Source organism: Euprymna scolopes, chromosome 9, assembly GCF_053919585.1.
Source record: "Euprymna scolopes isolate OS-2025 chromosome 9, ASM5391958v1, whole genome shotgun sequence".
Lineage (NCBI taxonomy): Eukaryota > Metazoa > Mollusca > Cephalopoda > Sepiida > Sepiolidae > Euprymna > Euprymna scolopes.
Genome location: NC_136490.1, coordinates 13,398,976 through 13,424,780, shown reverse-complemented (window position 1 = coordinate 13,424,780; position 25,805 = coordinate 13,398,976). Strand labels below are relative to the sequence as shown.

Sequence of the window (25,805 nt, the reverse complement as noted above, 5' to 3'; positions counted from 1 at the left end):
CCACTTATCAAGGCTCAAAAGACGCTCGAGGATTAATGAATGTAAGGTGGTCAATGAGACACTAGCATAGACATCGGTAGTGGTGGAAATTCGGTAAAATTTGATTATTTAAGGGAACGGCTCACCAAGAACTTGTTTACTGGACGGTCACAAACAAACATCTGTGGACAGTAATGAGACTCGGAACAAAAGCAAAAGTGAAAGCTTTATTGACTGAAACTCCTACAACATTGAAACAGCTGCAAATCATACAAAGCTTAGACATGCTTGGCTACAGGTGTTTCTTTGTTTTTTACATTAATCAACTAAGGAGAATTAAACACAGCATTTGATAACAGATTAAAAGGGAGACAGAAGGGAGTTTTACTTAATTATAGGTAAAATAACTTCACTCGGAACCAACCGCTTGTTACGTTGCTAATAAAGTAAAAAAGTAGACAAAAAGTGATGACGATAAAACACCGAGCAGACATCCATTTTTTTTTTTTTTTTATATTGCATTTTCACCCCAAAAAAGGCACATTGCCACTTTGTTGTAGGGGGCTACTATCAGGTACATAAGCATCAGGTGTAGGGAGTTGGGCAGCAAGATGTCGGTTCACGTTACACTTGAACTTCTGCATGTCAATACAGTTGGGTAAGCAGGGGCCCAGAAAGGAATTCTAAAGTCTAGCGGTTCTGGGGAAGAAACTACTGGAGTAGAAGGCTCTCTTACATCTAGGGATCTCAACTGTGAAGGGGTGGGATTTTGCTGCTTGTCAGGTTTGTCGAGGGTATTTACGTCGAGGGGGGCACAAGTGCTTGCAGTTCGTCAGCGCATTCACCGTTAAAGTACTTGTAGAACAGGCAGAGGGATGCAACATTTCGTCGATGGGACAGAGGTTGAAGCTTAGATGACAGTTCAGGACCTATCAGATTTGTTTCATGATGCAATCAACGACTTTTTTAAAAAGTGTTAAAAGGTCAAACCTGAAAGTATTTTAATGCAATCAGAAACATAATACTATTGAAAAACAGACGCTTACATGACTATTGTTTTCGGTGGAGAAATCTGCGCGAAGTTAAGCACCTATTCGGTGAGTTGGGTTAGAATAAAGCATGCGAAATTTTTTGGAGAATCTAATTTTGAAACAAAGTGAAAAACTTTTTTTTCAATTAGAAAGACATGATTCCTCGATTGTTTGGGGAAACCACTGCATGAAGAAAGATATGAGAAATATGGCCCATTTAGGACAAAACAAACCGTTCCTATTGCGTGGTTCAGTGGGGGAAGACGTGGCTGGTTACCTTTAATAATGCATCTAAAACCAAACTCCTATCTTTACATCATCAACGTTCTGATCCCCATCTGGCATGAATTGAATTGGATGGCTCTTGTCTAGGAGAAGCCCCATGTTTTGACAAGCTTCTGGGTTTGTCCTTTACTCCTGATCTGAAATGGAACACGTACATCAAGTCTGTTGGCAAGGTCGCTGGAAAGATGGTGGGATCCTTCTACCACTCCAGAAGATATCTCACTACTGATGCAATTCTCTATCTATATAAAAGCCAAGTATGTCCAAGGATGGAATACTGCTGTCACATCTGGGCAGGAGCTGCTAAAAACAGCCTATCTTGCCTTAAAAGAGTACAAAATAGACTTTGGGGCTTAGTGGGGGATGCCCTTTTCTCTTCCCTGCAACCTCTCTTCCACAAAAGAGATGTGAGCCTATCCTTGTTTTATCGTTATTTCCATGGCAGATGCTCGTCTGAGCTCCAATCTATGGTCCCCCCTCGCCAATCTTTCACAAAAAAAACACCCGTCTAGCTGAAACCACTGTCAAAAATTTTCCCCACTCTTTATCTGTGCCTAAATCAAAACGTAGATTCCATCAACAAAGCTTCTTTCTTAAAACTGCACACCTGTGGAACTCTGTTCCGTCTGCCTGCTTCCCACCTGACTACAACCTGGATGTCTTCAAGTCCAACGTAAACAAATTCCTAATGAACCGCCCCCTTAAATAAACACTTCATTAAATCTCCACACTAACGTACTGTAGTTGCAATAACTCTTATCCCTGAGTGGCTTCCGGGCCTTGATAAGTGGTGACCACCGTGTAAAAAAAATTTCAAGTTCATAGATCTAATAAACTAAAAGTAATTACTAGTGATGGGATGATTCCAATATTTTCCCTGATACCATTACAATTACAGATTCTGATTGTTTTACAATTTCTAAATATATGGTTGCTTTCTTTGGTGGTGGAATCAGATTATAAATTTTATATTAAAAAACAAAAAAAACAAAAGAAACTTAATATATGCATATATATATTTGTGCAAAAAATAAAAATATACTTGTGGGAGTAATCTATGGATTTTAGTTTTACTGATAGTCAAAAATCAATAAATATTTATCGTTTCATCATTAATACAGGCCATGGAAAATTAAGTTTTAAACAAAAACAAACAAATAAAATCACTAAAAAGAATCAGTTTTTCTCATTTGAAAAATAGACACAAATTTTTCTGATTCAGATTTCAATATATCAAAAGTTCCATTTTTTTTTTTAATTCCCGATTTTGATTAATCAGCCCAACACTAGTAATTAGTGAACTCACAAACGTACGTCTAGTTACACCGATGAATTATGAAACAGCTGTCTGTGAATCACACACATACATTATATTACTAGTAAGCTTTGTCAGTTCGCTACTTGAAATTATTGAAGCCAAAGTTTTAAATAATAAAGACATCATTTATAAGTTTCTTGTAAGCCAGAGACAAAAACATTTGCATTTATTCATATAACGAGATCAACATAACATTCTGATAATTTTTATATAAATTTATTTTTTTAAATAAGACCGTAAAGAAATGAAAAGAAAGAAATCTATTTGTCTGGTTAATAGTGATGGATGTTCACTTTTTAACGTACAAATGCAATTTAGAAATGGAGGGCAACTTGTTGAAAATTAATTCAGTCAACTTAAAAGCTGGAAAGGAACAGTTAAATACAAATGTAAAACATTTGTCTATAGGATCAAAACAATCATTGGATTTAAAAACAAGAAAATGCAGCTTCGCTAATAGGAGAAATAGGCACTCTCTTCCTGATGAACTCTTGTTGCCTGTCTCATTAGCGATGTTAATTTAAATTACCTCCCTTGAAAATTAATATTTACGGTTTCAGCAATTCAACAACTTTTTTTTTAATTACTTTAATTACTGCTAATAGCAACAAAACCATTGCATGTTATATATATAATAGTAAAATAGAATAATAAAAATACAAACATTAATTTACAGGGTGGAACAATAAAATTGTCGCCCTAGAAAAGACGACATGATTCCATTTCAATTTGATGAAAACCAGTTTTCTTTTCTCTTTTTTTTTTTTTGTTGCAGACCATCTACTAGTTGGCCAGTTGTGAACAAGTCCTCAGAGTGATAGGAGCGTTCTATCATGTCTGAAAGTGGCAATGTTCAATGAGAAAGATCGGAGATACATCGCTGTACGACTCATGCTCTCTACTAATCCAAGTTATGACAACAGGGCCATTTCCAGCACCCTAAAATGCATTGCTGGATTGCCACAAATAACAGGGATGTACCCAGGGTGATGAAAACAAAGTTTCCGGCATGGTTATGATCTTTGATGTAGTTTCAAGTGAGGGTCACATCATACCACCTCACATCTTCGAAGTCGGCTTGAAAGTCAACACCAAAGTGTACCTGGATGTGCTGAAGAGTGTAGTGATCTCTAGTGCAATCAGGTAGCCGCTGGCAGATCCTGGGTGTGGTAGCAGGACTCGGTGCTGTCCCACAAGTCCAAAGAGATCCAGACTTGGTTTCAGAAGGAGTGTACGATTTTGTACCCTTCTTTCACAAGTCCCCCTCCTTCCCCGACCTGAATCCGCAGGACTACTTCATTTGGTCATGCGTTAACATTACCAACATGACGTTCCACAAACCAAAGGTAGCCTAATCACCACTATCTGCCGAGCATTCATCAAGTTTCCACCAGTGCTTGTGAAAAATGTATGCTCCTAGTTCCTGACCCGTATCGAGACCATGATTGAGACTGAAGATGGCTACATTGAATAGATATCAGCTCTACTACATAATCAAGTTATCTGAATTAATTTTTTTCAATTGATGTTTTAAAATAAAGCTGTAGTGTTGTTTTCTTTAGGGCATACAACTTTATCGTTCCACTTTGTATTATTAACCATTATGTAAATTAGGCATTGACTTTAGGTCTTTCATATATTAGGTTGGTGTAAAAAATGTCTTTTTTTACGTTCAACTTCATGTCAAAAAACATTTTTGCACCAACCTAATATATATATATATATATATATATATAAAAACATTATTTGTATTATTTGAACTACTCTTCTCATCTTAAACTTCCGACCTAGTTCAGGTGTATTTTACCGAACTCTGGAATTTGGACAGAATTTTGAACGGAACCCTTCATGGGGATAGCATGCTCTCATTCCTGAAAAAGGCAGGAGGTTACATCGACTGAAACATTGTACAAATGGCACTCAAGATAAGAAGAATAGTTTGAAGATCCAAATAATATGCATAACCAATCCTCATCTCAAAAATTCAGATACGTTCAAAACATAATGTTGTATTACTGATTTAAATAAATAACAGCCAAGCAGTTTTGATCGTAATATAGGAGTGATAATTTTTTAATATTGGGTTCCTCTTAACATATCGCCATTTTCTAGTATAAAATGTTCTAAACATTACTAGTATTACAAATTTGTAAAAAAAAAAAAAAAATGAAAAAAGAAAGTTCATTTGAGTAATATACAATTTCATTATCTATATATTAATACGATAGCGTGCGTGTTATTTTCTGTCACACTTACATCCAGGCCATTTAATTGTTATGTATTTCCATTTCTTGTCAAATAATTTTACCAAAAATTCTTCATAAGTTTTGGTTTCAGTTTCAATTATAGCTAATGGCACTCCAATAATCTATTTTTTAAAAATAATTATAGCAAGAATTCTTCATAAGTCTTGGTTTTGGTTTTAGCTGGTGGCGCCTTAGTAATCCATTTTTTTTTAATAAATAATTTTATCAAGAATTCTTTATAAGTTTTGGTTTCAATTATAGCCGAAGGAACTAAAGTTATATACATAAGTTTGAGATTCGGTTTCGATTCAAGCTGATAAATCCAAGTCATATAGATATATTTTTTTTAATTTTGAAATCGCAACTTTATAATACATTTAAAAAAAAAAAAAAAAAAAAAAAAAAAAAAAAAAAAAAATCGATAGAACATTAAGTCTATAATAATATATACGAAATCTGCAAGAATTAAAATATCATATTTAAGCATATTTTACGACCGGGCTAGGCCAGGCGTCCCTGCTAGCTTAGATAAATACTTCTGCAATTTTAACAAAAGAGCTACAATAATATCAGTGTCTCCATTTATGCTGAATACCAACATCATTATATTACATATGAGTCCCCTGTGGAATTTTCACAAGTCCCACTAGTTTATAATGAATCCGTTAGATCAGTTGAAGAATCAATGTAAAATGAAATTCCTTTATTTTTTCTTAATTTTTTAGATGATGAGGATTGATAATTTGGATTATTCAGACTACCGTTTTCATCTTGGATGTTATTTTCATGTTTCGGCTACTGCAAACAGATTTTTCAATTGTATTTTGTCATTCTCTGGAATCTTTACAGAATTTCAAAACAGGTTTATTACATTATACAAAGTAACAAATGGATGATGTAATTTTTTTAAACAGACTATAGTTATGGGTAGTCTAGGTGAACCATATATTTGTATTATTCAAACTCTTTGGGTTTTTTTGTTTGATAGCTTGTTTGTCGCCATACATACAGGATGTTGTCACCTACTAAATCAGGAAGATTAACTGATTAAGCAACAAAGAAATATCATTTAAAACATAGCATAAACAATTTGTCGCCCTTTGTATAGAGTTTATATAATAAAGTAAATTCGATTTTTCACACCTGCATGTAAACACATAAGTCGAGAACCAAAACCTTTATATGTTAATCTGTTCTGTCATTCAATGAGTTTAAACCCCCATGTGTGTTTCTAGAAACAAGTATTTATTTAGTTTTCTTTCAATATTTATTATATTTTATCTGGATTACCTGACTCTCAAATAAATCTTCCAAGAAGGTGACTACCATTTTCACTTGATTCTTAATATCTCCCACTCCCTCCACCCAAAACACCGGGACCTTACTTAGTAGAGGGAATTTTAATTAAATCACCTAAATTATTTCATTTTGTCTTTAATAGCATCTACATAATACAGTAGCTTTTAAGTCTAAATGTGGATTAAGGGACTATCATTTGGATGTTACATTAACGGATTATTCATCCATAAACAGAGGAGTGCATATATTCGAAAAATAATTTTTTTCAATCATGAAACAAAAAATCATTCAAGAATACTGTTTCCATTATTATTTGTGAAAAATGCTCTCAAAAACAAAATTGGGCTAGACTTGGACTAGAAGAATTTCGTATTAAGTGGAATAAAAAGCAATTTCTCCTGGAATATTCTGTATTGGATACATTATTATAACATTGCCCCCCCCCCCATTTATGAAAATCTTATTTATAAAAAAAAATATTTAAAATCTATTTTTTATATTATTTGTAAAAAAAAAAAAAAAAAAGTTGGTACTGATACTATATTTAACAGTATTTACTTTAACAAGCAGCCGGGGTTGGGGTTACTATTCAAAACATTATGGTAGGGAACTTAACCTAACCCCTCCTCACCACCCTGTTTCAAACTTAGATAACTCATATTTTTTCTTTATTTATTAAATATTTTTTACAATTACTTTCTAATCTTCATATAAAAAAATATGGCTGAATCCTATTTTAATCACCTAAAGTACATACAGTGAATTAAAAAAAAAATTTTTTTTTTTCGTTTTCATAATTGCTACTTTAATATTTAATTTTTTTTTATTATTATTTCATATTTTCTCCAAGCAATGCTATGACATGATAGCTGCTAGTCTTTTATAAAGTTTAGTTTAAATATCTATATTTTTTGCTAATAACCTAACTAAATGAAACATTTAAATTCAAATTATTTTGTAAAAACGGTTTTTACAATTTTATTTTTTAATTTATACTTTGTATCAATTTATGCCCATTCGACCACACTGTTTTTTTTTAGTGTGATTGTACAAAAATATGATTGTACAAAAATATGACTTAAATTAGTTACACTGATTAACTTTTATAGACATAAATGTGATGGGATTCGTTTTAAAGGCTGATAAAATTTCTTTTATCTTACCATAATTGACTGACATCCATCCATAGAGGCATTAAGTGTCCATAGGTTAACTTTTCTATCTTCCCCTCCAGTGACCAACACTGAAGATTTATGGCCAAGGGCAAGACATGTGATCGCCTGAGTGTGGGCAGGAAAGTCCACTGAAAAGAGAAAGAATACAAAGACTTCTTCAAAATAATTGCAAGCTTTCCAGAGATATTGGAGATTCAACAAAATGGTTTCAAAGAAAAAGTTAGTTACTAATCTTCTATATATATAAAAACGAAAATGTATGTATTTATGTATGTTTGTGTGTCTGCTAAAAACTTTCGACAGACACGACGAAAATTCACAAGCTCGGCATCATATCGAAGCCCTATACTTTGCTCGAAAAATATGGAAAAATTGGCCAAAAAACGTTCATTTTTTTCACCCCGAAATCAACAATTTTCGACAGGGGTGGTCAACAAAAACGGTCTTCTCATGACGATGAGCGGTTCTACGTATGCGCCAAATGACGTCATGACGTCATGACCTGATTTACTTTAAATAGTTGAAAAACTGAACAAATTTCATGTACGTCGCGTTAGCTCAGTTGATTAGCGCGTTGGTTCATTATCAAAACGTTTTGGGTTCGAATCGTGGTGTGAGATGTCTTTTTTTTTTTTTTGATTTTTTAAATTTAAATATTGAACCAGTGTTATTCAAGCCATTTTTCACGTAACGTTCGTTTTTCTGTTTTTTTTTGTTTTTTTTACTTCACTTATCCACCCCCGACCACACACCCAAAAACACCCGGGTACCCACCGATTTTTTAAATTTTAATATCAAAACAGGCTTATTTAAGCCATTTTTCACGTGTTCGTTTTTCTGTTTTCATCGTTCGTTTGCCTTACGTTAGTTTTTTTTTGTGCTTTTTTTCGATGTTTTGATTACCCCCCCCCCCCCGCTTAATTAAAATGTTGTTTTCTTTTTTTACTTCGCTTATAACAAACAAACCTACGTCCTCGTCGTCACGCTCAACGACTTCCGGGCGCGCACCTGTCAATTTGGTTCTTAAATAAATTCAAACATGTTTCAGTAACTCATTCTGCCTGGCCGATTTTATTTTCAAACTCAGGGCTTCAGGTTCGATGTTACCCCCCCCCACTCCTGGGTTCTTTTTTATTGAACACCACACACACCTACAAACACCCGGCCAACGCCGGGTACCCCCGCTAGTCTTTATGAAAGTAAACAGATTTTTTTTATTTACCATGTTGTATGGCTTGTGAAAATACACAATAAAATTTGAATAAAATATAAATTATCAACCAAGTGAAATGACAAATAGCAGTTATAAAAATAAATATTTGGGGGTGGTGGGGGTACTAGTTTTTGCATTCAGACTTGAGTTACATTGTGACATCTACCACTAGTCTTTCCCTCTTAGACAGGGTCCAAAAAATAGTCTCCGAACAAATATATCACACACTATCACTTAAGCTCCAACCCCTGTCCCATCGATGTATGTATTCTCGTGTCTGTTTTACAAATATTTTAATGGAAGTTTTCTCTGATAAACTCAGGTTAATATCCACCTGGGAACACAAACACCTGACAATCCAATGAAGTAGTAAAATCCCAACCATTCACTGTTAGAGATCCCTAAATGCTGGAAAGCTCCAATTGCTGATATATGGCAATCAAGATGCCGATCTGAACCAGTTCGGCAAAAACTAAAAAATTTTGGTGGCCTTTTATCTAGCAGACTGAGGCATTCATTTAGAGTAGTTCAAGGAGTTCAATCCTCCTAGGCCATGCTTCCAGTCTTTAGGGTGGTTAAAGTTAATTGCTTACTGCCTGAGGCGCTCTGACCAGGAAATGCCGATGGGGCTGCCAAGGCACTTTTGAAAAGGGAAGAGTGCTTCTCCTTTATAGACACTGGCTTGACCCCACCTCCATCCACTTTCTAGCTTTGTATCACATCTTCCTGCAGTGAGAAGGAAATAAATAGCAGCAGATATTATTTCCCTGACAAAATTCCAAATGAGATTGGGGGGGGGGGCAAATCTATTGGCAGTCAATATGAGTATTGCTTTGACTTCTAACATTGTGGTACGTTGTTGGTTTGCCAAAGTAGTAATTTCTTTAATGAAGGCTTTAACTGCGCTCAATGTCGCATGTGTTTTGTTGGCGGGAAAATTGGCATTTATTAGGGTGTGGAGACATGGTACTTTGTTGCCTGCCAGTGATGATCTGTTTAGCTCTACGTTTGTCTTTGCTTTTTGTAAATGTGTGCACGCAAAGTTCTGGTGTAAGGGACCATAACACTTTAACGGTGTTGTCACATTTCAACCGCTCTGACCCACACATTGTCTAGTACCGTCACAGGAACAAATAAACAAGGACAGACATAAAAATACGATTTAACAAGTTTTTTTGTTAAGTGCAAATGAAAATTATTTACTCGTGGTTTTTCCAAAATAACACATTTCATTATCTTTCAAAAGTCTCTTCACACACACGTGTTTTACAACCTCTGCCACATAAGTCTCTCTTTCCGCAACCTGACGCCGGCCAAAGCCAGCGCTTTCTCGCCCTCAAATTCATACGTCCATTTTCCCCGGTCGGCATTTTTCTTCTCTTCTCGATCACTTGCTGCAATTTTTTTTATTTTTCTCTCCTCCTACCCCTGATATCAACGCGTATACATTTGCTTAATTTGCATATGTGCTAAGATGGCTGCTGCTGCTAATATTTTCGCTAGTCAACTACCTTACTGCTGCTGCTGATTTTCTCACACGCGCTATGTTACATAAGAACGCAATACTTTTTTATATTGGAATATATTCCCTGCACCTAACACACTGATTAGCTACTGTTACACTGACCATGTGCACTGCAAATTTTGTGTTTTTTTTATCTGGCTGATAAGATATCAAATTACAGTCAGCACCAACAAATATAAATCGCTTATTTATTGAAATTTGTAATGCAACAGCATAAAATCCAAAAAATAACTTTAAACAAATTTTATTTCAAAACTAATTAAATCCACCACAATTCATTTTGACGAGTTCATTATTAGCAAAAGATAAAAAATGGCTATAAAACAAAACGAAAAAACAAATTAATTACTTTGTAATCTTTCAAAGTTTGAAAGGAATTTAAGAAACCTTTAAACTGTCTAATAGAAAGTCATTTCTGGCTTTAAAATCCTTGGGAAATCCTCACCTAGTAAAAGAATTGAAACTTTTGAAAGAATAATTTTATAAATAAAGATTAAAAAACGACATTAAATAAATAAAAAAAACAAAACAATTTTATAATAATTTTGTTCAATTCATAATTTAACGACTAAATACTGGAAAAATTAAATTTATCGCCCCCCCCCTTTAAAAAAGGGTATAAAAAAAAAGTTGGAAGTAAAAAGAACCCTAGTAACTCGTAAGTGAATATGGATATTGTTCAAATAAATAAAGCGTCTATGAAACAACCTAGAGAGCCTACACACTTCAGTTGATGCTCTTTAAGGGAGAAAAAGAAGTGAGAGAAAAAAATAAATTTAAGACTAGACTGCAAAACCTGTTCTGTAAGTAGATCAAGGGCACTTAGATTTATTCTAGACTAAAACTTGTCCACAATTATTACAGAAGTTGAGGGGGTTTGATTAACAAAAAAATAAATAAATAAAATCCAGCCATCTTTCTGTCAGCTCCACTGTGGAAGCCAATTCCGAAGTCAGGGATTATTATTTAAATGGGAATCATTTTTTTGTTTTTTGTTTTTACCCTACTTTTTTTTTTAACTTCAATGAAACAAACGATATTTCAAATAATATTTCCATAAACAGAGGTAACTAAAAAAAATTAAAAAAAGATTAAAAACAAGTAACCATTAAGAAAAATAATTTAACTACTAAATTAAATTCGCTACTATGCATTTTCGATTCTTTTTCGTAAACAAGCCAGCCATTTTTATCTTCTGTTAATAAGTGGAAAACCAAAACGCATTAATTATTCCATAACCCTTAAAAATTTGTAAAAGAATTTTGGTGCTTGTACATTATAAGTGGATATATCAAAAAACAAAGAATGCATTTTGAGTAAAAATGCTTTTACGTACTTATGTTAAAATTAGTAAAAATTAACCAAAAAAAAAAATATATATATATGGTCAAATAGAAAGATAATTACAAGAAAAAACAAATAAAATCTCTCAAATAATGCAGTTTTTTTGGCATTTGTTAATTTCGAAGAGTTCTCAGAATCCAGGAAAAAATAACTGTAGTCTATCAATTTCACCAAATAATTCTAATTTTTTTAATTCTTTAATTAAGAAAATCGACGCTTTTCTTTATTTTTGGTTCTTGAATTGTATGATTTTTCTACAAAAGTCTTGTCCTTGACGAAGCGTCTTTTTAAATAATCAAGTTCTGTCTAGTTCTAACCATTGTCATTAATTCTCAGGGTGTTGTTTCACTGTTCCTGTGACAAACTGTTATAAGAGGGCATTTTACCCATAAAAATGAATAGAATATTAAAATATTCGGTGCTTCTACACTTTATTGCCGAAATTGGAGACGCCGTTTTATTTCACGCACCTGCTGTCCGAATGTAAGGGAGACACCATTATTTTAAACTGTGGCCGAAGCATGAAATAAATAACAAAAAACTTAAACTTCCGGAAAGAACTATGGAAAAAAGTAAATAAATTACTGAAAACGGGAAATTTATCAAAATATAATCTTAAAAACATTGAAAAGTTTCTGTAAGAAAATATAATTTTAATAAAATAATTTTGTAATGAAAGCAACATTGGATTTTTATAAAATAGTTTGGATTTTTTTTTTGTTGTTTTTTTTTTTTTTTTTTTTTTTTTTTCAAACAAATAAATAATTTTAAACATGTTATTGAATTAAAGCAAGTTTGAAGGGTCAACAACAAATTAATTTAAATGATTGTTTTTTGGGTTTTTTTTTTTTAATGGAGAAGTGGGTTGTTTTATTTGTTATTTTTTTTTTTACTGGGAATCGAAATATAATTGTAAAAACATTTATTGAAAAGTTTGCATAAGAAAATATAATTTTAATAAAATAATTTTGTAATGAAAGCAACAGTGGATTTTTATAAAATAGTTTTTTTTTTGTTTTTTTTTTTTTCGAACAGATAAATAATTTTTAAACATGCAGAAAGTCTATCATCCTGATGTTATTATCTATTAAAAAAAAAAGAAAAAAAAAAAAAAAAGATGTCTTCTTGACTAATATTGTCATGATTCATTTTCTCCAGTAATGTCGGTTTTACCACGTTTCTGGAAGTAATAAATGTTAATTTTGGGTTAATTTATTTTTTCCCTTTCCGAAAGTAATCGTTCTCCACTTTATTTTTATTTTTATTTTTATTTTTTTGTTATTTATTTCATGCTTCGGCCATAGTTTAAAATAATGGAATTTCAGTAGTACAGATTTCTGTAAATTTTCTCATCGGCCAAAGAATTATATTTTTAATATACTTATTAGATTTACCCAAGTAATTCTGACCTCCCAACAGTAATACTAAAAAAGCGTATTTACTTGTAAATATTATTTGTATGTTTTATTATATATATATGGAAATGGCACTCACCCTATATGGGTTTAACTGGCTTCCTCCAGAAGAGGAAGTTCCATGGGAGTATGAAATTCACAAGCCGTCCCCAGTCGCATGTATATCCCCATTAGGAGAGATGACGGCGTTAGGTTTTTGCAATTCTTGCAGAGAGGTGTCAACGTCCTTCTACATACAGCACCTGGAATTCCAAATTGGTCACCCATCTAGTACTGACCAGGTTCAGCATTGCTTAACTTCGGTAATCTAACGAAAACCAGTATGTGAATGTGATTATGCCGTACTGTCAACGTGATTATACCGTTTTATGTTAAAATAAATATTCTTTTTATTTCAATTCCGATTTTTATTAGTTTATCTTTTTTTTTTAATTTGTTACTTGTTCATATTCGTGGACAGACACACAACACAAACTCATGAACTTTTATCCTTGATCAGCCTTTGGACCTTGATAAGTGATGACTCATTAATAAAAAAAAATAAAAAAATAAAAAAGATTTGATAGATTGTTAAAAAAAACAAAAAAACTGAATTAGTTGCACTCAAAAGTGTGAATCATTGCTAATTTGGAGAAGCCATTTTGAGTGGGTTCATCACATTAGCTGGTAAAAAGCAAGATATTGAGCCTTAGTGCGAATGAATGTTTTTTGAGTGCTCTCACTTTATAATGTCATTAAATTATAAATGAAATAGCCAAATAAATTATCCGGTGGCAGTTAAAAAGAAATCTATAATCTAATATATAAACGGTTATATGCCAGTCTGTTTGACTTGTCTCCATATTTTCAAACTATCCCCTTCCGAAACTGAAAGTCGCTGTGGTGCCAGGGGCCTCAAATGATTGGATTTTTTTATGGATTAGACCGTTCTTTTATGGGTCTTTAGCCGGTTAGAATTGTTTTTAAGGGGTCAAAATTGTAAAAGAAATCAAACATTTTCTACATTCAGCTTAGTTTATTTTTTAATTGGTTTATATACGTGCCACGTTGCTACAGTGGTAACGTCAACAGCTTTGCTACAGTTTTAGTCGATGGCACTTAAATACTTTTTTTTTTACTTTTGAAATCACGACTATAATAATAATAGTATATACAGAACTCTGAACAAATTAAAATATCATATTTAAGCGTATAGTGTCTAAAGGGACAAGTGAAAGCGACTTATTTAAAGCCATTAAAAAAATTAATAAAGTATCTTCAAGGGCAACTTTTGTTTTTAAAGCAATAAAAACCGAGTCCTTGTTTGGATTCATACAATTATAATGAAGAGTAAAGACTATTTCCCACAATTTTAATGGTGAATGCAATTGCAACAAGACACTTATCAACAAATGAGAGATTTACAACAAGGATTTCAGGAAACAGTGGAACTGGAGCAGATTTTTCTCTCCTTTTTCTTTCTGTGAGAATTGCTGAAATGAAAAGTGGCCAAATGGCCTCACACTGACCTACATGAAACTAGAAAAGTAACTTGACAACTTGTTAGCAATATTTAAATTACACTCAACTGACAAAATCAGTTCACATTGATTTGAAAAGAACAGAGCGTTAAAATTACCAACGTTGAACCTGGTTAGAATTTAGATGGTTGGTGGTTAGCTTTTTATGATGTGTCAACCGTCGTAGGGTGCATTTATGTTTTCTATACAAATTTTTTGTAGATTCATTTGTTTTGTATTTTTTTAAAATAAGATTCTATTTGACGCATACATACAAGGCGAAATGATAAATTTACCGCCCTAAAGAAAACAACACTACAGCTTTATTTTAAAACTTTTACTGAAAAAAATCAATTCCGGTAACTTGATTATGTAGTAGAGCTGACATCTATTCAATGCAGCCGTCTTCAGCCTCAATCACCGCCTTGATACAGGTCCGGAACAGGAAGCATGCCTTTTCTACAAAGCGCCGGCGGGAGCTCGGCGAATACTCAGCGGATGGCGGCAATCAAGCTGGCTTTGGTGTTGTGGGAAGTCATGTTGGTGATGTTCTCAACATATAACCAAACGAAGTAGTGTTGCATTCCTTCTTTAGACATGTGGACAGTGGCAAGTCCTACTGCCACACCCAGAGTCTGCCAGTGGCCACCTGATTGTACAATGGGATCACCACACACTTCCGCACATCCAGGTACACTTTGGTGTTGACTTTCAAACCAACTTTGAAGATGTGAGGTGGCATGATGTGGCCTTCACTTGAACCCACACCAAAAATCATAACTGTGGCTAGAAACTTTGTTGAGCTGTGCCCTCAAGCATTGAACCGTCTGGATTTGCATTTTAAGGGTGCTGGTAATGGTCCTGTTGTCATGACTTGGATCGGTAGAGAGCATGAGTTGTACAGTGGCACATCTCTGATCTCGCTCATTGAACATTGTGTCACTTTCAGACAGACGCTCTTGGGATTTGTACACAACTGACCAACTAGTAGATGGTCTGCAACAAAAAAAGAAAGCCAGTTTCCATGAAACGGAAATGGAATTATGTAGTCTTTTCTATGGTGACAATTTTATCGTTCCAACCTGTAAATGAGATTAACGAGTAACTACCATTTCAGGTCAGAATGAATCAGGAAGTAATGACAACGAAAGGATTGAGTGACTTCCCATTCTTTGAAAATTTCCAACAATACCTATTAGTGATGGGAGGATTCCAATATTTTTCCAATCTTGATACAATTACCGATTCTTTTATAAATTATTGATTGCTATCTTTTAAAAATTTCTATCAAATTTTTTTTCCCCCAGATAACCATAAAAACCCTTCTAATATGTGCATATATTTTCGCAAACAGAAAAATACACTAGGGAGGGGGACGGGTGAGGGAGTCTATAAATTTTAGTTTTACTGGTAGTCTCAAATCATTTTGTCATTGGTACCGGCAACAGTAAATGAAGTTTTAAACAAAAACAAACAAAAAGCATCAATTAAAAGAATCGTTCTTGGCATCGGAAACTAGATAAACTTTTCCAATTTCAAAACACTATAAAGTTCTAATTTTTCCGATTAATTGTTCCAACACTATTATCTATTTAGATGGGTCTGCTGGATCCGCTTTTGTTTTCGTCCAATGATACTTGTGGAGGTTTCAGAAGATCTCTATCAACCAAGAGATGTGTCTATCAATCTGGCAGGCCAATCATGTCCCAACCACTGTTCTCTATCTTAATCCAAAATTTCTTCTGCGTCTTATTAAAGAGTGTAAACGATGCAATCTCTTAGAAAAACATTGACATCTTGTAAGAACTACAAAAGCCTAACATCGTCATCTCTCCTGATGAGGATATAGAAATGACTGTGGACCGCTAGGTGTGTCAGAAATTTTGTGAAAAATAGTGAAGAATTCCATCCCGTCTTTCCAAGCTTATAACTCCTCGAAAAATGTAATTCAAGCCCTAATTTTCTTTTTTCAATTAAAGGAGCAAGGATCAAGGTTTCATTAAAAAAAAAAACAAAAAAAAATAAACGTCGGTTTTTTTTAAAAAAGGTTTTAAACTTCGGACTTTACAGGTAAATTTCTAAAAAACACTACTTTTTTGTTTTTGTTTTAAATTTGAATATATTATTTATTGACCTTTTCTCTTCAATTTGTGATATATAAAACTTTGGTGAGTAAATTAATTATTTACTTTTTAATAGACACTTGAAATGGGAGGGGGCGTGAATTAAAAAAAAAACGTTTGTCTAAAATATTATATTCGGTTTATTTGAAAGAGCATAAAATTTCACATTGACCCTGAAAATATCGTAAAAGTAGAATCAATAGAAAAACTTTGATAGATTTTTAAAGTTTAAAAATTGACAAATATTGAGTTTGTAAAATTCATTACTATTTAAAAAAAAAAATATTTCTATTACTTTTTAAAACAACTTTAATTTTGGAAGTATAATCCATAAAGAAAATAAACAACCCATTTTTAAAAGAGAAATTACGAGTTTTTTATATTTTATTCACAGTTTCGTGTTAGGGGTGTCAAAAATTCTGATACACCTAGTGGACCGCTTGTGAATTTGATATTTCTTACGGAATTTCCTATTTTGGAGGAAGCTGGTGAGTGCTGCTTCGGTCAATCAGTTTGGTTATTTCTTAGAAATTGTGATGAGGGAAAGAAGGGGGTTAACAACATTTTCTCTTTTTCAAATCTTTATTAAGTCACATACAATAGTAAGATAATTTGAATTTTTCACCCGAAACAAACTAATGAAATCCTTTGAGAATAAACTCCATAAAGAAAACGGCCTGAATAGGTGAAAATAAGACTGTTTTGTAATTTCTCTTTTTATATCATAGTCATTCGGGTTGCAAAGTGTCAACTCTGGCATATGTGCCTGTCAATAGGCAAAGCTGCAGTAGGAGTTGAACTGTTATTGTTGAGTTTTATTGCATATCAATCATTGTTAGGTTATTTTATGCCGACATCTTACATGGATTTTGTATATGATTGATACATTAATTTGAATGTTTTTTTTTTCAATACAGTACCTGGCAGGTTTTACTAAATGGTCACTCATTCAGTACTGGTCAGACACACGATTGCTTAACTTTCGTGAACTTACTGGAACTGGTATATCAACATTCCTAGCAGATCACATAGATGCATTAGATTAATTATACATTTCGTTTGTAATGACATTCATGTTTTTTTGTTTTTATTTCAAGTAGTATAACTATGTTAAGATATGAAGAGGAAGTAAAGCACTTCTGAACGCCAATCTCTGGTCCCCCCCTCGCCAATCTTTTACGAAAAACACCCGTCTAGCTGAATCCACTGTCAAAAACTTTCTCCACTCTTTATCTATGCCTAAATCAAAACATAGATTCCATGAACAAAGCTTCTTTCTTAGAACTGCACGCCTGTGGAACTCTGTTCCGTCTGCCTGCTTCTCTCCTGACTACAACTTTGATGCCTTCAAGTCCAGCGTAAACAAATTCCTGATGAACCGCCCCCTTAAGTACACACTTTAAATATCTACACTAACGTAATGTACTTACAATAACCCTTATCCCCGAGTGGCTTCCGGGCCTTGATAAGTGGTGACCACCTTGTAAACAAAAAAAAAAAAAAAAACTTCAAGTGAAATGGAGTATTTATTGGTTCAATCATTCCATTAGCCACTGGCTAAGTTGAACATCAGTTCACTGATTAAGTTGATCATTTGGAAGTTCAAGGTATTCAAGCTCAGCTCAAAAGATAAGACTCATGTGTTCCCTTGTCCGCTCAGTTTTCCTGTATGCTTGTGAAACATGAACGTTTACAGCTGAATTAGAGAAGATGATTCAAGCCTCAGAAATGAGATGTTTCAGAAGACTGCTTGGCATCTCTTACAAAGACCATATAACCAATGAGGAAGTCAAAAACAGAATAAGGTAAGCCATTTGTCTTTATGAAGATCTTCACCACAATCAGCAGGTGCAAATTAAAATGGTTCCGGCCACATAACAAGAGGAGAGAGGTTTGTCAAGACAGTGCTTCAGAGAACAGTCAGCGGAAGAAGAAAGAGAGGAAAAGAAGAAAAGATGGAAACACAAACATCACAGAATGGACAGGATTGAAACTGAATGAGGCGGTCATGGGGAGGACAGGGAAGGATGAAGACTGGTTGACAGGCCATCTGTAGCGCCCCAATGGCAACCGTCACGGTGTGGGTGGGGCAGGTGAAGATGAAGGTGTGAAGGTGATCTCATTAGTTGACAAATCTCTGGAGAGGAGGAAGTGGACCACGAGTTTATTTTCAGCAGTCACGTCGCTTCTCTTATGTAGTCCTTTAGTTCTCACATTCAATTAGCGATATTTCTGAGGAAGAAGAATTGCTGTTTTCCACATCAGAATTTATCCATTTAACACTTATTAGCTAGTTTTTAATCTTGAAATATTTTTTTAAGCTCATGGCTTCATGTTTTGTCTGGAGCGATTTCCATCTTATAAAATTTAAAAAAAAAAAAAAAAGGCACAATTGTGTAACTTATCAAGAAACAACACCCACATACCATCTTTTTCTTTCATAAAATTCATCTCGTACTAAAAAGATTTTGAGGTGGGTTTAATAATTGTATTTCTGTCACGAAGCCAATACAGAAAATGAATTGTGATTGCCTCTGGTTGAATCTGCTGTCCTCATTGGTCGAAATGCCGTTATTGTTGCTTTGTATGCTGTATTTACAGTGAAAAACTCAAGCCGATAAATTCTTAGTAGTCAAATAGTCAAGAGAATCGACCAGCAAGTGAAATTTATTTTTTCACTAGTCTGTGTGTGCTCTCTCTCTCTCTCTCTCTCTCTCTCTCTCTCTCTCTCTCTCTCTCTCTCTCTCTCTCTCTCTCTCTCTCGTTTATGGCTTCCGGGATTCATGTAGTTTTCATCTCTTGCATATGTTCCTGTCCATTTTGGAGTCCTCCTCCTTCCCAATTCAATTTTATTTCAAGAAGACAAATACACGTAATGGTGGATGTTGTAATGGCGTATGCCTCTTCAATGAAGCTAGAAAGTAAAAGATTTGGTGATTTTCCAGAATGGCTAACGAAGCAAATCAAAAAAGAGGGAGAGAAAAACAAATATATAACAAATAAATGTTAACAAAGGCAAGCTAAGATACTATTCTACCTTAATAATCCTTTTTGTTTTACCTTATTTTAAAGTGTTCTTTTTTAATTAAAAATAAGTGTAAAGCCTGTAGAGTTAGATTAATAAACAACATAATGGTTTCATTAGCTTCGATAATTGTTCAAAACTTGAAAATACTGAGAGAATATTACATTTTCGCACAATTGATGATATTGGATTGGTTCTATTAGTATTTTTGCTTAAGTTTCGATTTTTAAGCGATTATTGATTGGGTAATTGTACATAAAAGGAGAGCCTAACTTTCAAACACACTGGAAGTTGGCATCCGCATCTCTCAATTGATGTATGGAAGCACAAAATAGATACAATTTTCAAATATAATTTTTTTTTTGTTTTTTTTTTTTGTTTTTTCACCCCCGTATAATAAAAATGTATAAAAATATGTAAATTTTTTATCAGTTAATTTTTTTTGCGTCTCTCAATGTATGGAAACACAAAATGAATACAATTTTTAAATATATTTTATGTTTATTTTTTTTCCCCCTCCTTTATAATAAAAATATATAAAAATATGTAAACATTTTTATCGATTAATTTTTTATTATTATTTAATCGCATATCTTTTCAAATAACTATGTTTATTTAAATTAATGTTATTAATTATATTATATATATATATTTATATATATATATATTATTATTATTATAATTATATATTTTAAAAATATATTTACAGAAACATGAAAACTGAATGTTTCACCTTTTTTACAGTTTTAGCAGTTTCAAAAAATTGAATGTACAACAGAAAATAGTTTAACAGTTGTGAAATATTCACATTTCAAATGTTAAAAAAAAAAAAAAAAACATTAAATTCAAATTAGATAAGTACGAATCTAGTAGATGATATTGCCGAAACAGTTATTTTTAAATCGTTAAAATCAAACATAAAATATTTAAAAATTGTATTCATTTTGTGCTTTCATATCTCAATTGAGAGACGTGAAAATTTTAATTGATAAAGAAAAAAAGTTTACATATTTTTATATATTTTTATTATAAAGGGGTGAAAAAAAATAAACATAAAATATATTTGAAAATTGTATCTATTTTGTGCTTCCATACGTCAATTGAGACGCAAGTGCAAGCTTCCGGCGTGTTTGAAAGTTAAGGTTCCCCATGCACAATTACCATCGATTGAATTTCAGTTTAACTGTATATTACCTTTAGTTTTAAGTTAATTAAAAAAACACTTTAAAATAAGTTAGAACACAAAAAACTTATCCAATTAGGTAGAAACGTAACAGCTGGCCTCTGATAACATTTGTTGCATGTTTATTTTTTTTTGTTTTTTTTTTACCTCTTTTTGTTTTGTTGGTTATTTTGAGAAAATTCAAGATTTCTAGTTTAGAAGAAATAAAAAAAAAATGAAATAAAATATTGTATAGTAGGTTTTAAATTCTAAAAAAACAAAAAACAAACACACAAAACAAATGGATTGCTAATTCGCTCTCCCCCCACCCCCATATCAGACAAATTCCAATCTATTATATGGTTAAAATTCCAATAAATAAAAGGGAATGTAGAGTTAACAAATATTTCAAAACTTTCAACTACTAATTAAAAAAAAAAAAAAAAAAATCCAATTAGAAAAAAATTTTAAAAATGAAAATAAATTGTCGGTGAAGTGTAGGTTAATAAATTTTTTTTTTTTTATGTAAAATATAAAGTTAGTATTAAACATTTTATTTGTACATTCGAAATGATTTGAAGGCTACCACGTATTCAATTTGGAAGCATGCCAGCGAAACAGTGTTCAAAGGTGGGCAGTTTTGAGAAAGAGTTCATGGAATCTGCGTCTACATTTAGGCACAGATAGAGAGTGAGGAAAATCATATATCGTGGTTTTAGCTAGTCGAGTGTTTGTTTGTTTTTTGTTTTTTTTGTGAAAGTTTGGCAAGCGGAGATCTGTGCATACATGTTTCAGTAGAATCCTAATTCAAGGAGATCATCTCATCAGACCAAAAATAAAAAGAATATCACTCCTTTTTTGGGGTCTGACGAGGTGGTCTCCTTGAATTAGGATTCCACTGAAACATATACACACATATGTAACCAATAATGTTTGTATAATAAAGCATGAATATTTACTTAATGTTTGCTTTTTTCATAAACTCAGGACACAAAAGGGGTTCTACCTTTAAACCCAACTAAAATATGGATTTCTATAGTTCTGGGATGAGGTGATTTCATTATGGATTTCATTTTTTGGACTCCCTTCCTCATCTTTGGTGTTTTTCCCACTACGTTTCGGTCGTATCATCCTTCAGCCTGCTTCAGGTGTATCTCGAACTTGAGAACTGTTTTTTTTTTTTTGGGGGGGGGGGGAATTGTTACGGGGATACCATGTTCTCGTTCATTGCAAGTCTCCAAGGTGCTGAGTTCAATCCTGAGCGAAAGCAGTGGCAGTGACAACACAATGGCAGCGACAGCGATAGACGCAGCAGCAACAGCATTAAGCGGTAGCAGCAGGGACGGCCTGAATGGAACGAGAACATGGTACCCCCGTAACAATAAAGGGTTGGGTTTGAAATTCCAAAACAGTTCCCGAGTTCGAGATACACCTGAAGAAGGCCGAAGGATGATACGGCCGAAACGTAGCGGAAAAAACACCAAAGATGAGGAAGGGAGTCCAAAAAATGAAATCCATAATGAAATCACCTCATCCCAGAACTATAGACAATTAATAACCAACTAAAATAATTATCCTTTTTCACCTTAAAGTCAAATCAAAATTCCAAAGGTTGTCCCATACTAGATGATCTTATCCATTGTTTTTTTTAAATGCCAACCACTTCGGGTAAATTTTCTTAATTCCATCCAAAGTTTGAGTCACATAGATTACAATATATCATTGGTAGAATTTACTTTTTTAAAAGAGATTTCTAACATAAACCTCTGAAAGCGATTATCATTTTTTGATAAGAGATCCAAGTTTGATTTGATTGATATCGGATTAAAAGTCAGCTTATAATAAACTGAGAAAAAAAAAAAAATAGGTTGAACTATTCAAAGCTAACATTGCCACCTTCTCCAAATGTCATGCTCAAATTTGAAATAACATTTATTGCTAAATATGTGTATTATTGACGCATTAAAAATACTCATTTATGTTTTTTTTAAATTGAATTCAATAAAACCAACTAATTTGTATCTTTAAATAATAATGTTTAATACTACTATCTGGGTTGAAATAATCCCATAGATTATCGTGATCCTTTCAGGGGTTTATTTCGATAAGGATTTAAGATAGAATTTGATTCACTAAGGGTCAGCGAACAAAGATTTCAACTGCGTTTTACATCTTTTTGTTTTGGTAATGGATTTAAACCAGATATTCTCAATAAAGTTGTTATTGAACCTCTGTTGGTGCATGTTGATCTCAGAATTGCAAGCTTTTATTTTCAAGGAGGAAGTGTGTGGCATGTATAGTTGTGAGTAGCAACTAGTTTCTGTTTACCTGACTCTTACTAGTGTGCAATAATGTATGTACGACATGAAGGCTTTTATAAATGAAGGCTTTTATAAGAGTCATTCAAGTGTTCCTTTTAAGTTAAGCATACGTTCTTGGGTGCTTTGGTGCGGGCCAGCTTGAAAATTCTGGAGAAATCTAAAAGCTAACTAGGCCACTGCTCATTATAGGTTTGGTTAATTTGATATAAACTTGCTACTTTTGGAGTTTAAAAGGATTTTTATTGATCAAAAATATTTTGAGTTAACACATTCCTGTGAAAACTGACTTGCTTTTAGAAGTGAAGAGGAAAGTGTCAGGAAACGAACTAGAAAAAGAAAGATGGTAGCTATTTGTGCCATTTGCTTTTTAGTGTTATGTTCACTTGTAGTTTCTACTATACTACAGGGGCATTGCAAACAGAGCAGCAAGCATGTTAATCATGAAAATATTTTTCTTTTTAAAGAAAACATGGGGGGGGTACATTTAGGGGGAAAAAATTGGTTTCGATAATTAAAACCAATTTTTAATAACCTTCAAATATCCTTACAATAAAGCAAGCTTTAATCGTGAGTAATTACAGATAATTATAACAATTATCTCCCTTTAAAAATTTGCTTGCCTTTGAATAGAAGCTGAGATTGACATTTTTTCATTTTTTTTTTTCTTTATGTTTTTTTTCAACAACTTTTTTTCTTTCTACAACAAAATTATCCCATTTAAATATTCTTGTTATTTCTGTTAAATGTTTAAAAAATGGAGAATGGAAATTGAAGAATGAGATATAGCAAAACAATTCATTAGAAGTTGATATTGCGGTTTTTTTTTTATGCTACCAAAATCCGCCAAAAGCATGTATTGATTATCTTTATACTACCAGAAAAGTTTTACCCCCCCCCCAACCCAATAAAAAAGTCCTCACCAGATGCAAAAACATTTTACTTTTTAACAAAAATATATTACATCTAAAAAAATCCAAAATGTGATTAATTTTTTTCTTTTTAGCATTATTTAAGTGGTGGTCTTGAATTGCACACGTTGAATGATTATCCTTGTCTATTCCTTAAAAATAATAAACAAAACCCAATCTTGTCTAAAATAATATCAAATGAGAAAGAAGTGGGCGGGTTTTCGGCTCTCGCAGGAGGGAAAGGCACATAGCTATTTTCATTTTATTGCTCACAAACAGATACAAGTTCTGATATTAACTCCTACACAGCATATTATACATACTGTGTTATATATATATATTAACCCCTACACAGCATATTATACATACTGTGTTATATATATATATTAACTCCTACACAGCATATTATACATACTGTGTTATATATATATATTAACTCCTACACAGCATATTATACATACTGTGTTATATATATATATTAACTCCTACACAGCATATTATACATACTGTGTTATATATATATATTAACCCCTACACAGCATATTATACATACTGCCTTTTATATATATATATATATATATATATATATAAGGTCATGAGATATATATAACTTACCAACTGAAACAAGAAAATGCTAGCAGATCGAAAAAAAGGTGCTAATGCAGAGTGATCAGCGCTACTTTTTCCCACATAAACATAGAATTTCTATCATCTTCAATATCGAATATATGTTTATTGAATATTTCTTTTTTTTTTTTTTTTTTCGTCTAGAAAAAAATTTGGTTTTATTAATAATATTTCACTTGAAACCTTTCAGAAAATGCATTGCTAGTCATGCAACAAAGTTTTACGATCCTCTAGAGAAGTGGTAGCATCAAATCAACAAGCAGAACTAAATTTCCCAATGCAATTGTAACTCGCAACAGACAAAACTAAGTAAGCATGACACCATCTTACATACTCAACGACCTGTGCACAGGTTAGGAGCAAAATATACTTCCAGTGATCCCTAAAGTGGCTTCATGAACGAAAGAAATGTAACTCCAAAAAATTGTAGTCGTTGTTATCGATTTATCCAAAAATGGCTTATTGTCCACTGCCTTCAGTGGTGATGGTCTTCCTTGTGGAATGAAGTATAACCGACTTGTGTGCTGTGTCTACAATCGAAGTAAGGCCGGCACAAACACATGAATGCTTAGCTAAATAGTCGTGAAATTCAATTAATAGGGGTAGCCATCAATGCAGAAGAGCGTTTCACCAAACAGGTTACATTTGCTTGCTCATCAGCTATCTTATGCCTAGGTCATGTTGACATACTTGATATTCAATTTCATGACCATCTTTTTGTACTTCCGGTTACACTGTTACTTCCCTCCCTTGCATCTGTTGTTTCTCTATTACTTATATTTTAAAAATTATCATCATTATTGTATAATTACCATTGATTTCTTGGCATAAAAACAAATTGCTGATCTACTCATCAAGATAAACGCATACACAAAAAAAAAAGAGACCAGGACTATTTTAGGAGATGAATCAGTGCAATATTAATATAAAGTACATTCAACCTTATCAAACAGAACAGCAGGAATCAATTTTACGCTACTCGCATTTCTATTACTCTATTTTGTTTTTTTATCATATAGTCACTGCTTATCAAGGCCCAGATGCCACTCAAGGATAAGGGTTAATAATAGGTACTGTGATGGTTGATGATAGTGTGCCACCACTAAGATTCAAAACTAAAACGCTTGGCTTTACTTTTTTCTTTGACATTAATGCCTGACCTATGAAGACATGTTTGTTGCAAAGCTAAAAATTAAAACATGAAACAATAGCTATTACGTTACGTAGCCATATTTGTAATGCCGTCGTTTGACCTTCGCATGGAGAATTCCATTTTTTTTTTTTATTTTTTTTTTTTTATTTTCACACTT

General features: G+C 32.9%; 1 protein-coding gene across 1 annotated transcript in view; it reads right to left on the bottom strand.

Annotated features, from left to right (window-relative positions):
- The window catches only part of LOC145284438 (katanin p80 WD40 repeat-containing subunit B1-like), a 209,009-nt gene that overhangs the window by 69,415 nt on the left and 113,789 nt on the right, over nt 1–25,805 (bottom strand). The window contains exon 2 of the mRNA XM_080133249.1: nt 7,322–7,461. Within this exon, the coding sequence (XP_079989375.1) occupies nt 7,322–7,461 (140 nt within the window). The remainder of the gene's footprint in view (nt 1–7,321; nt 7,462–25,805) is intronic.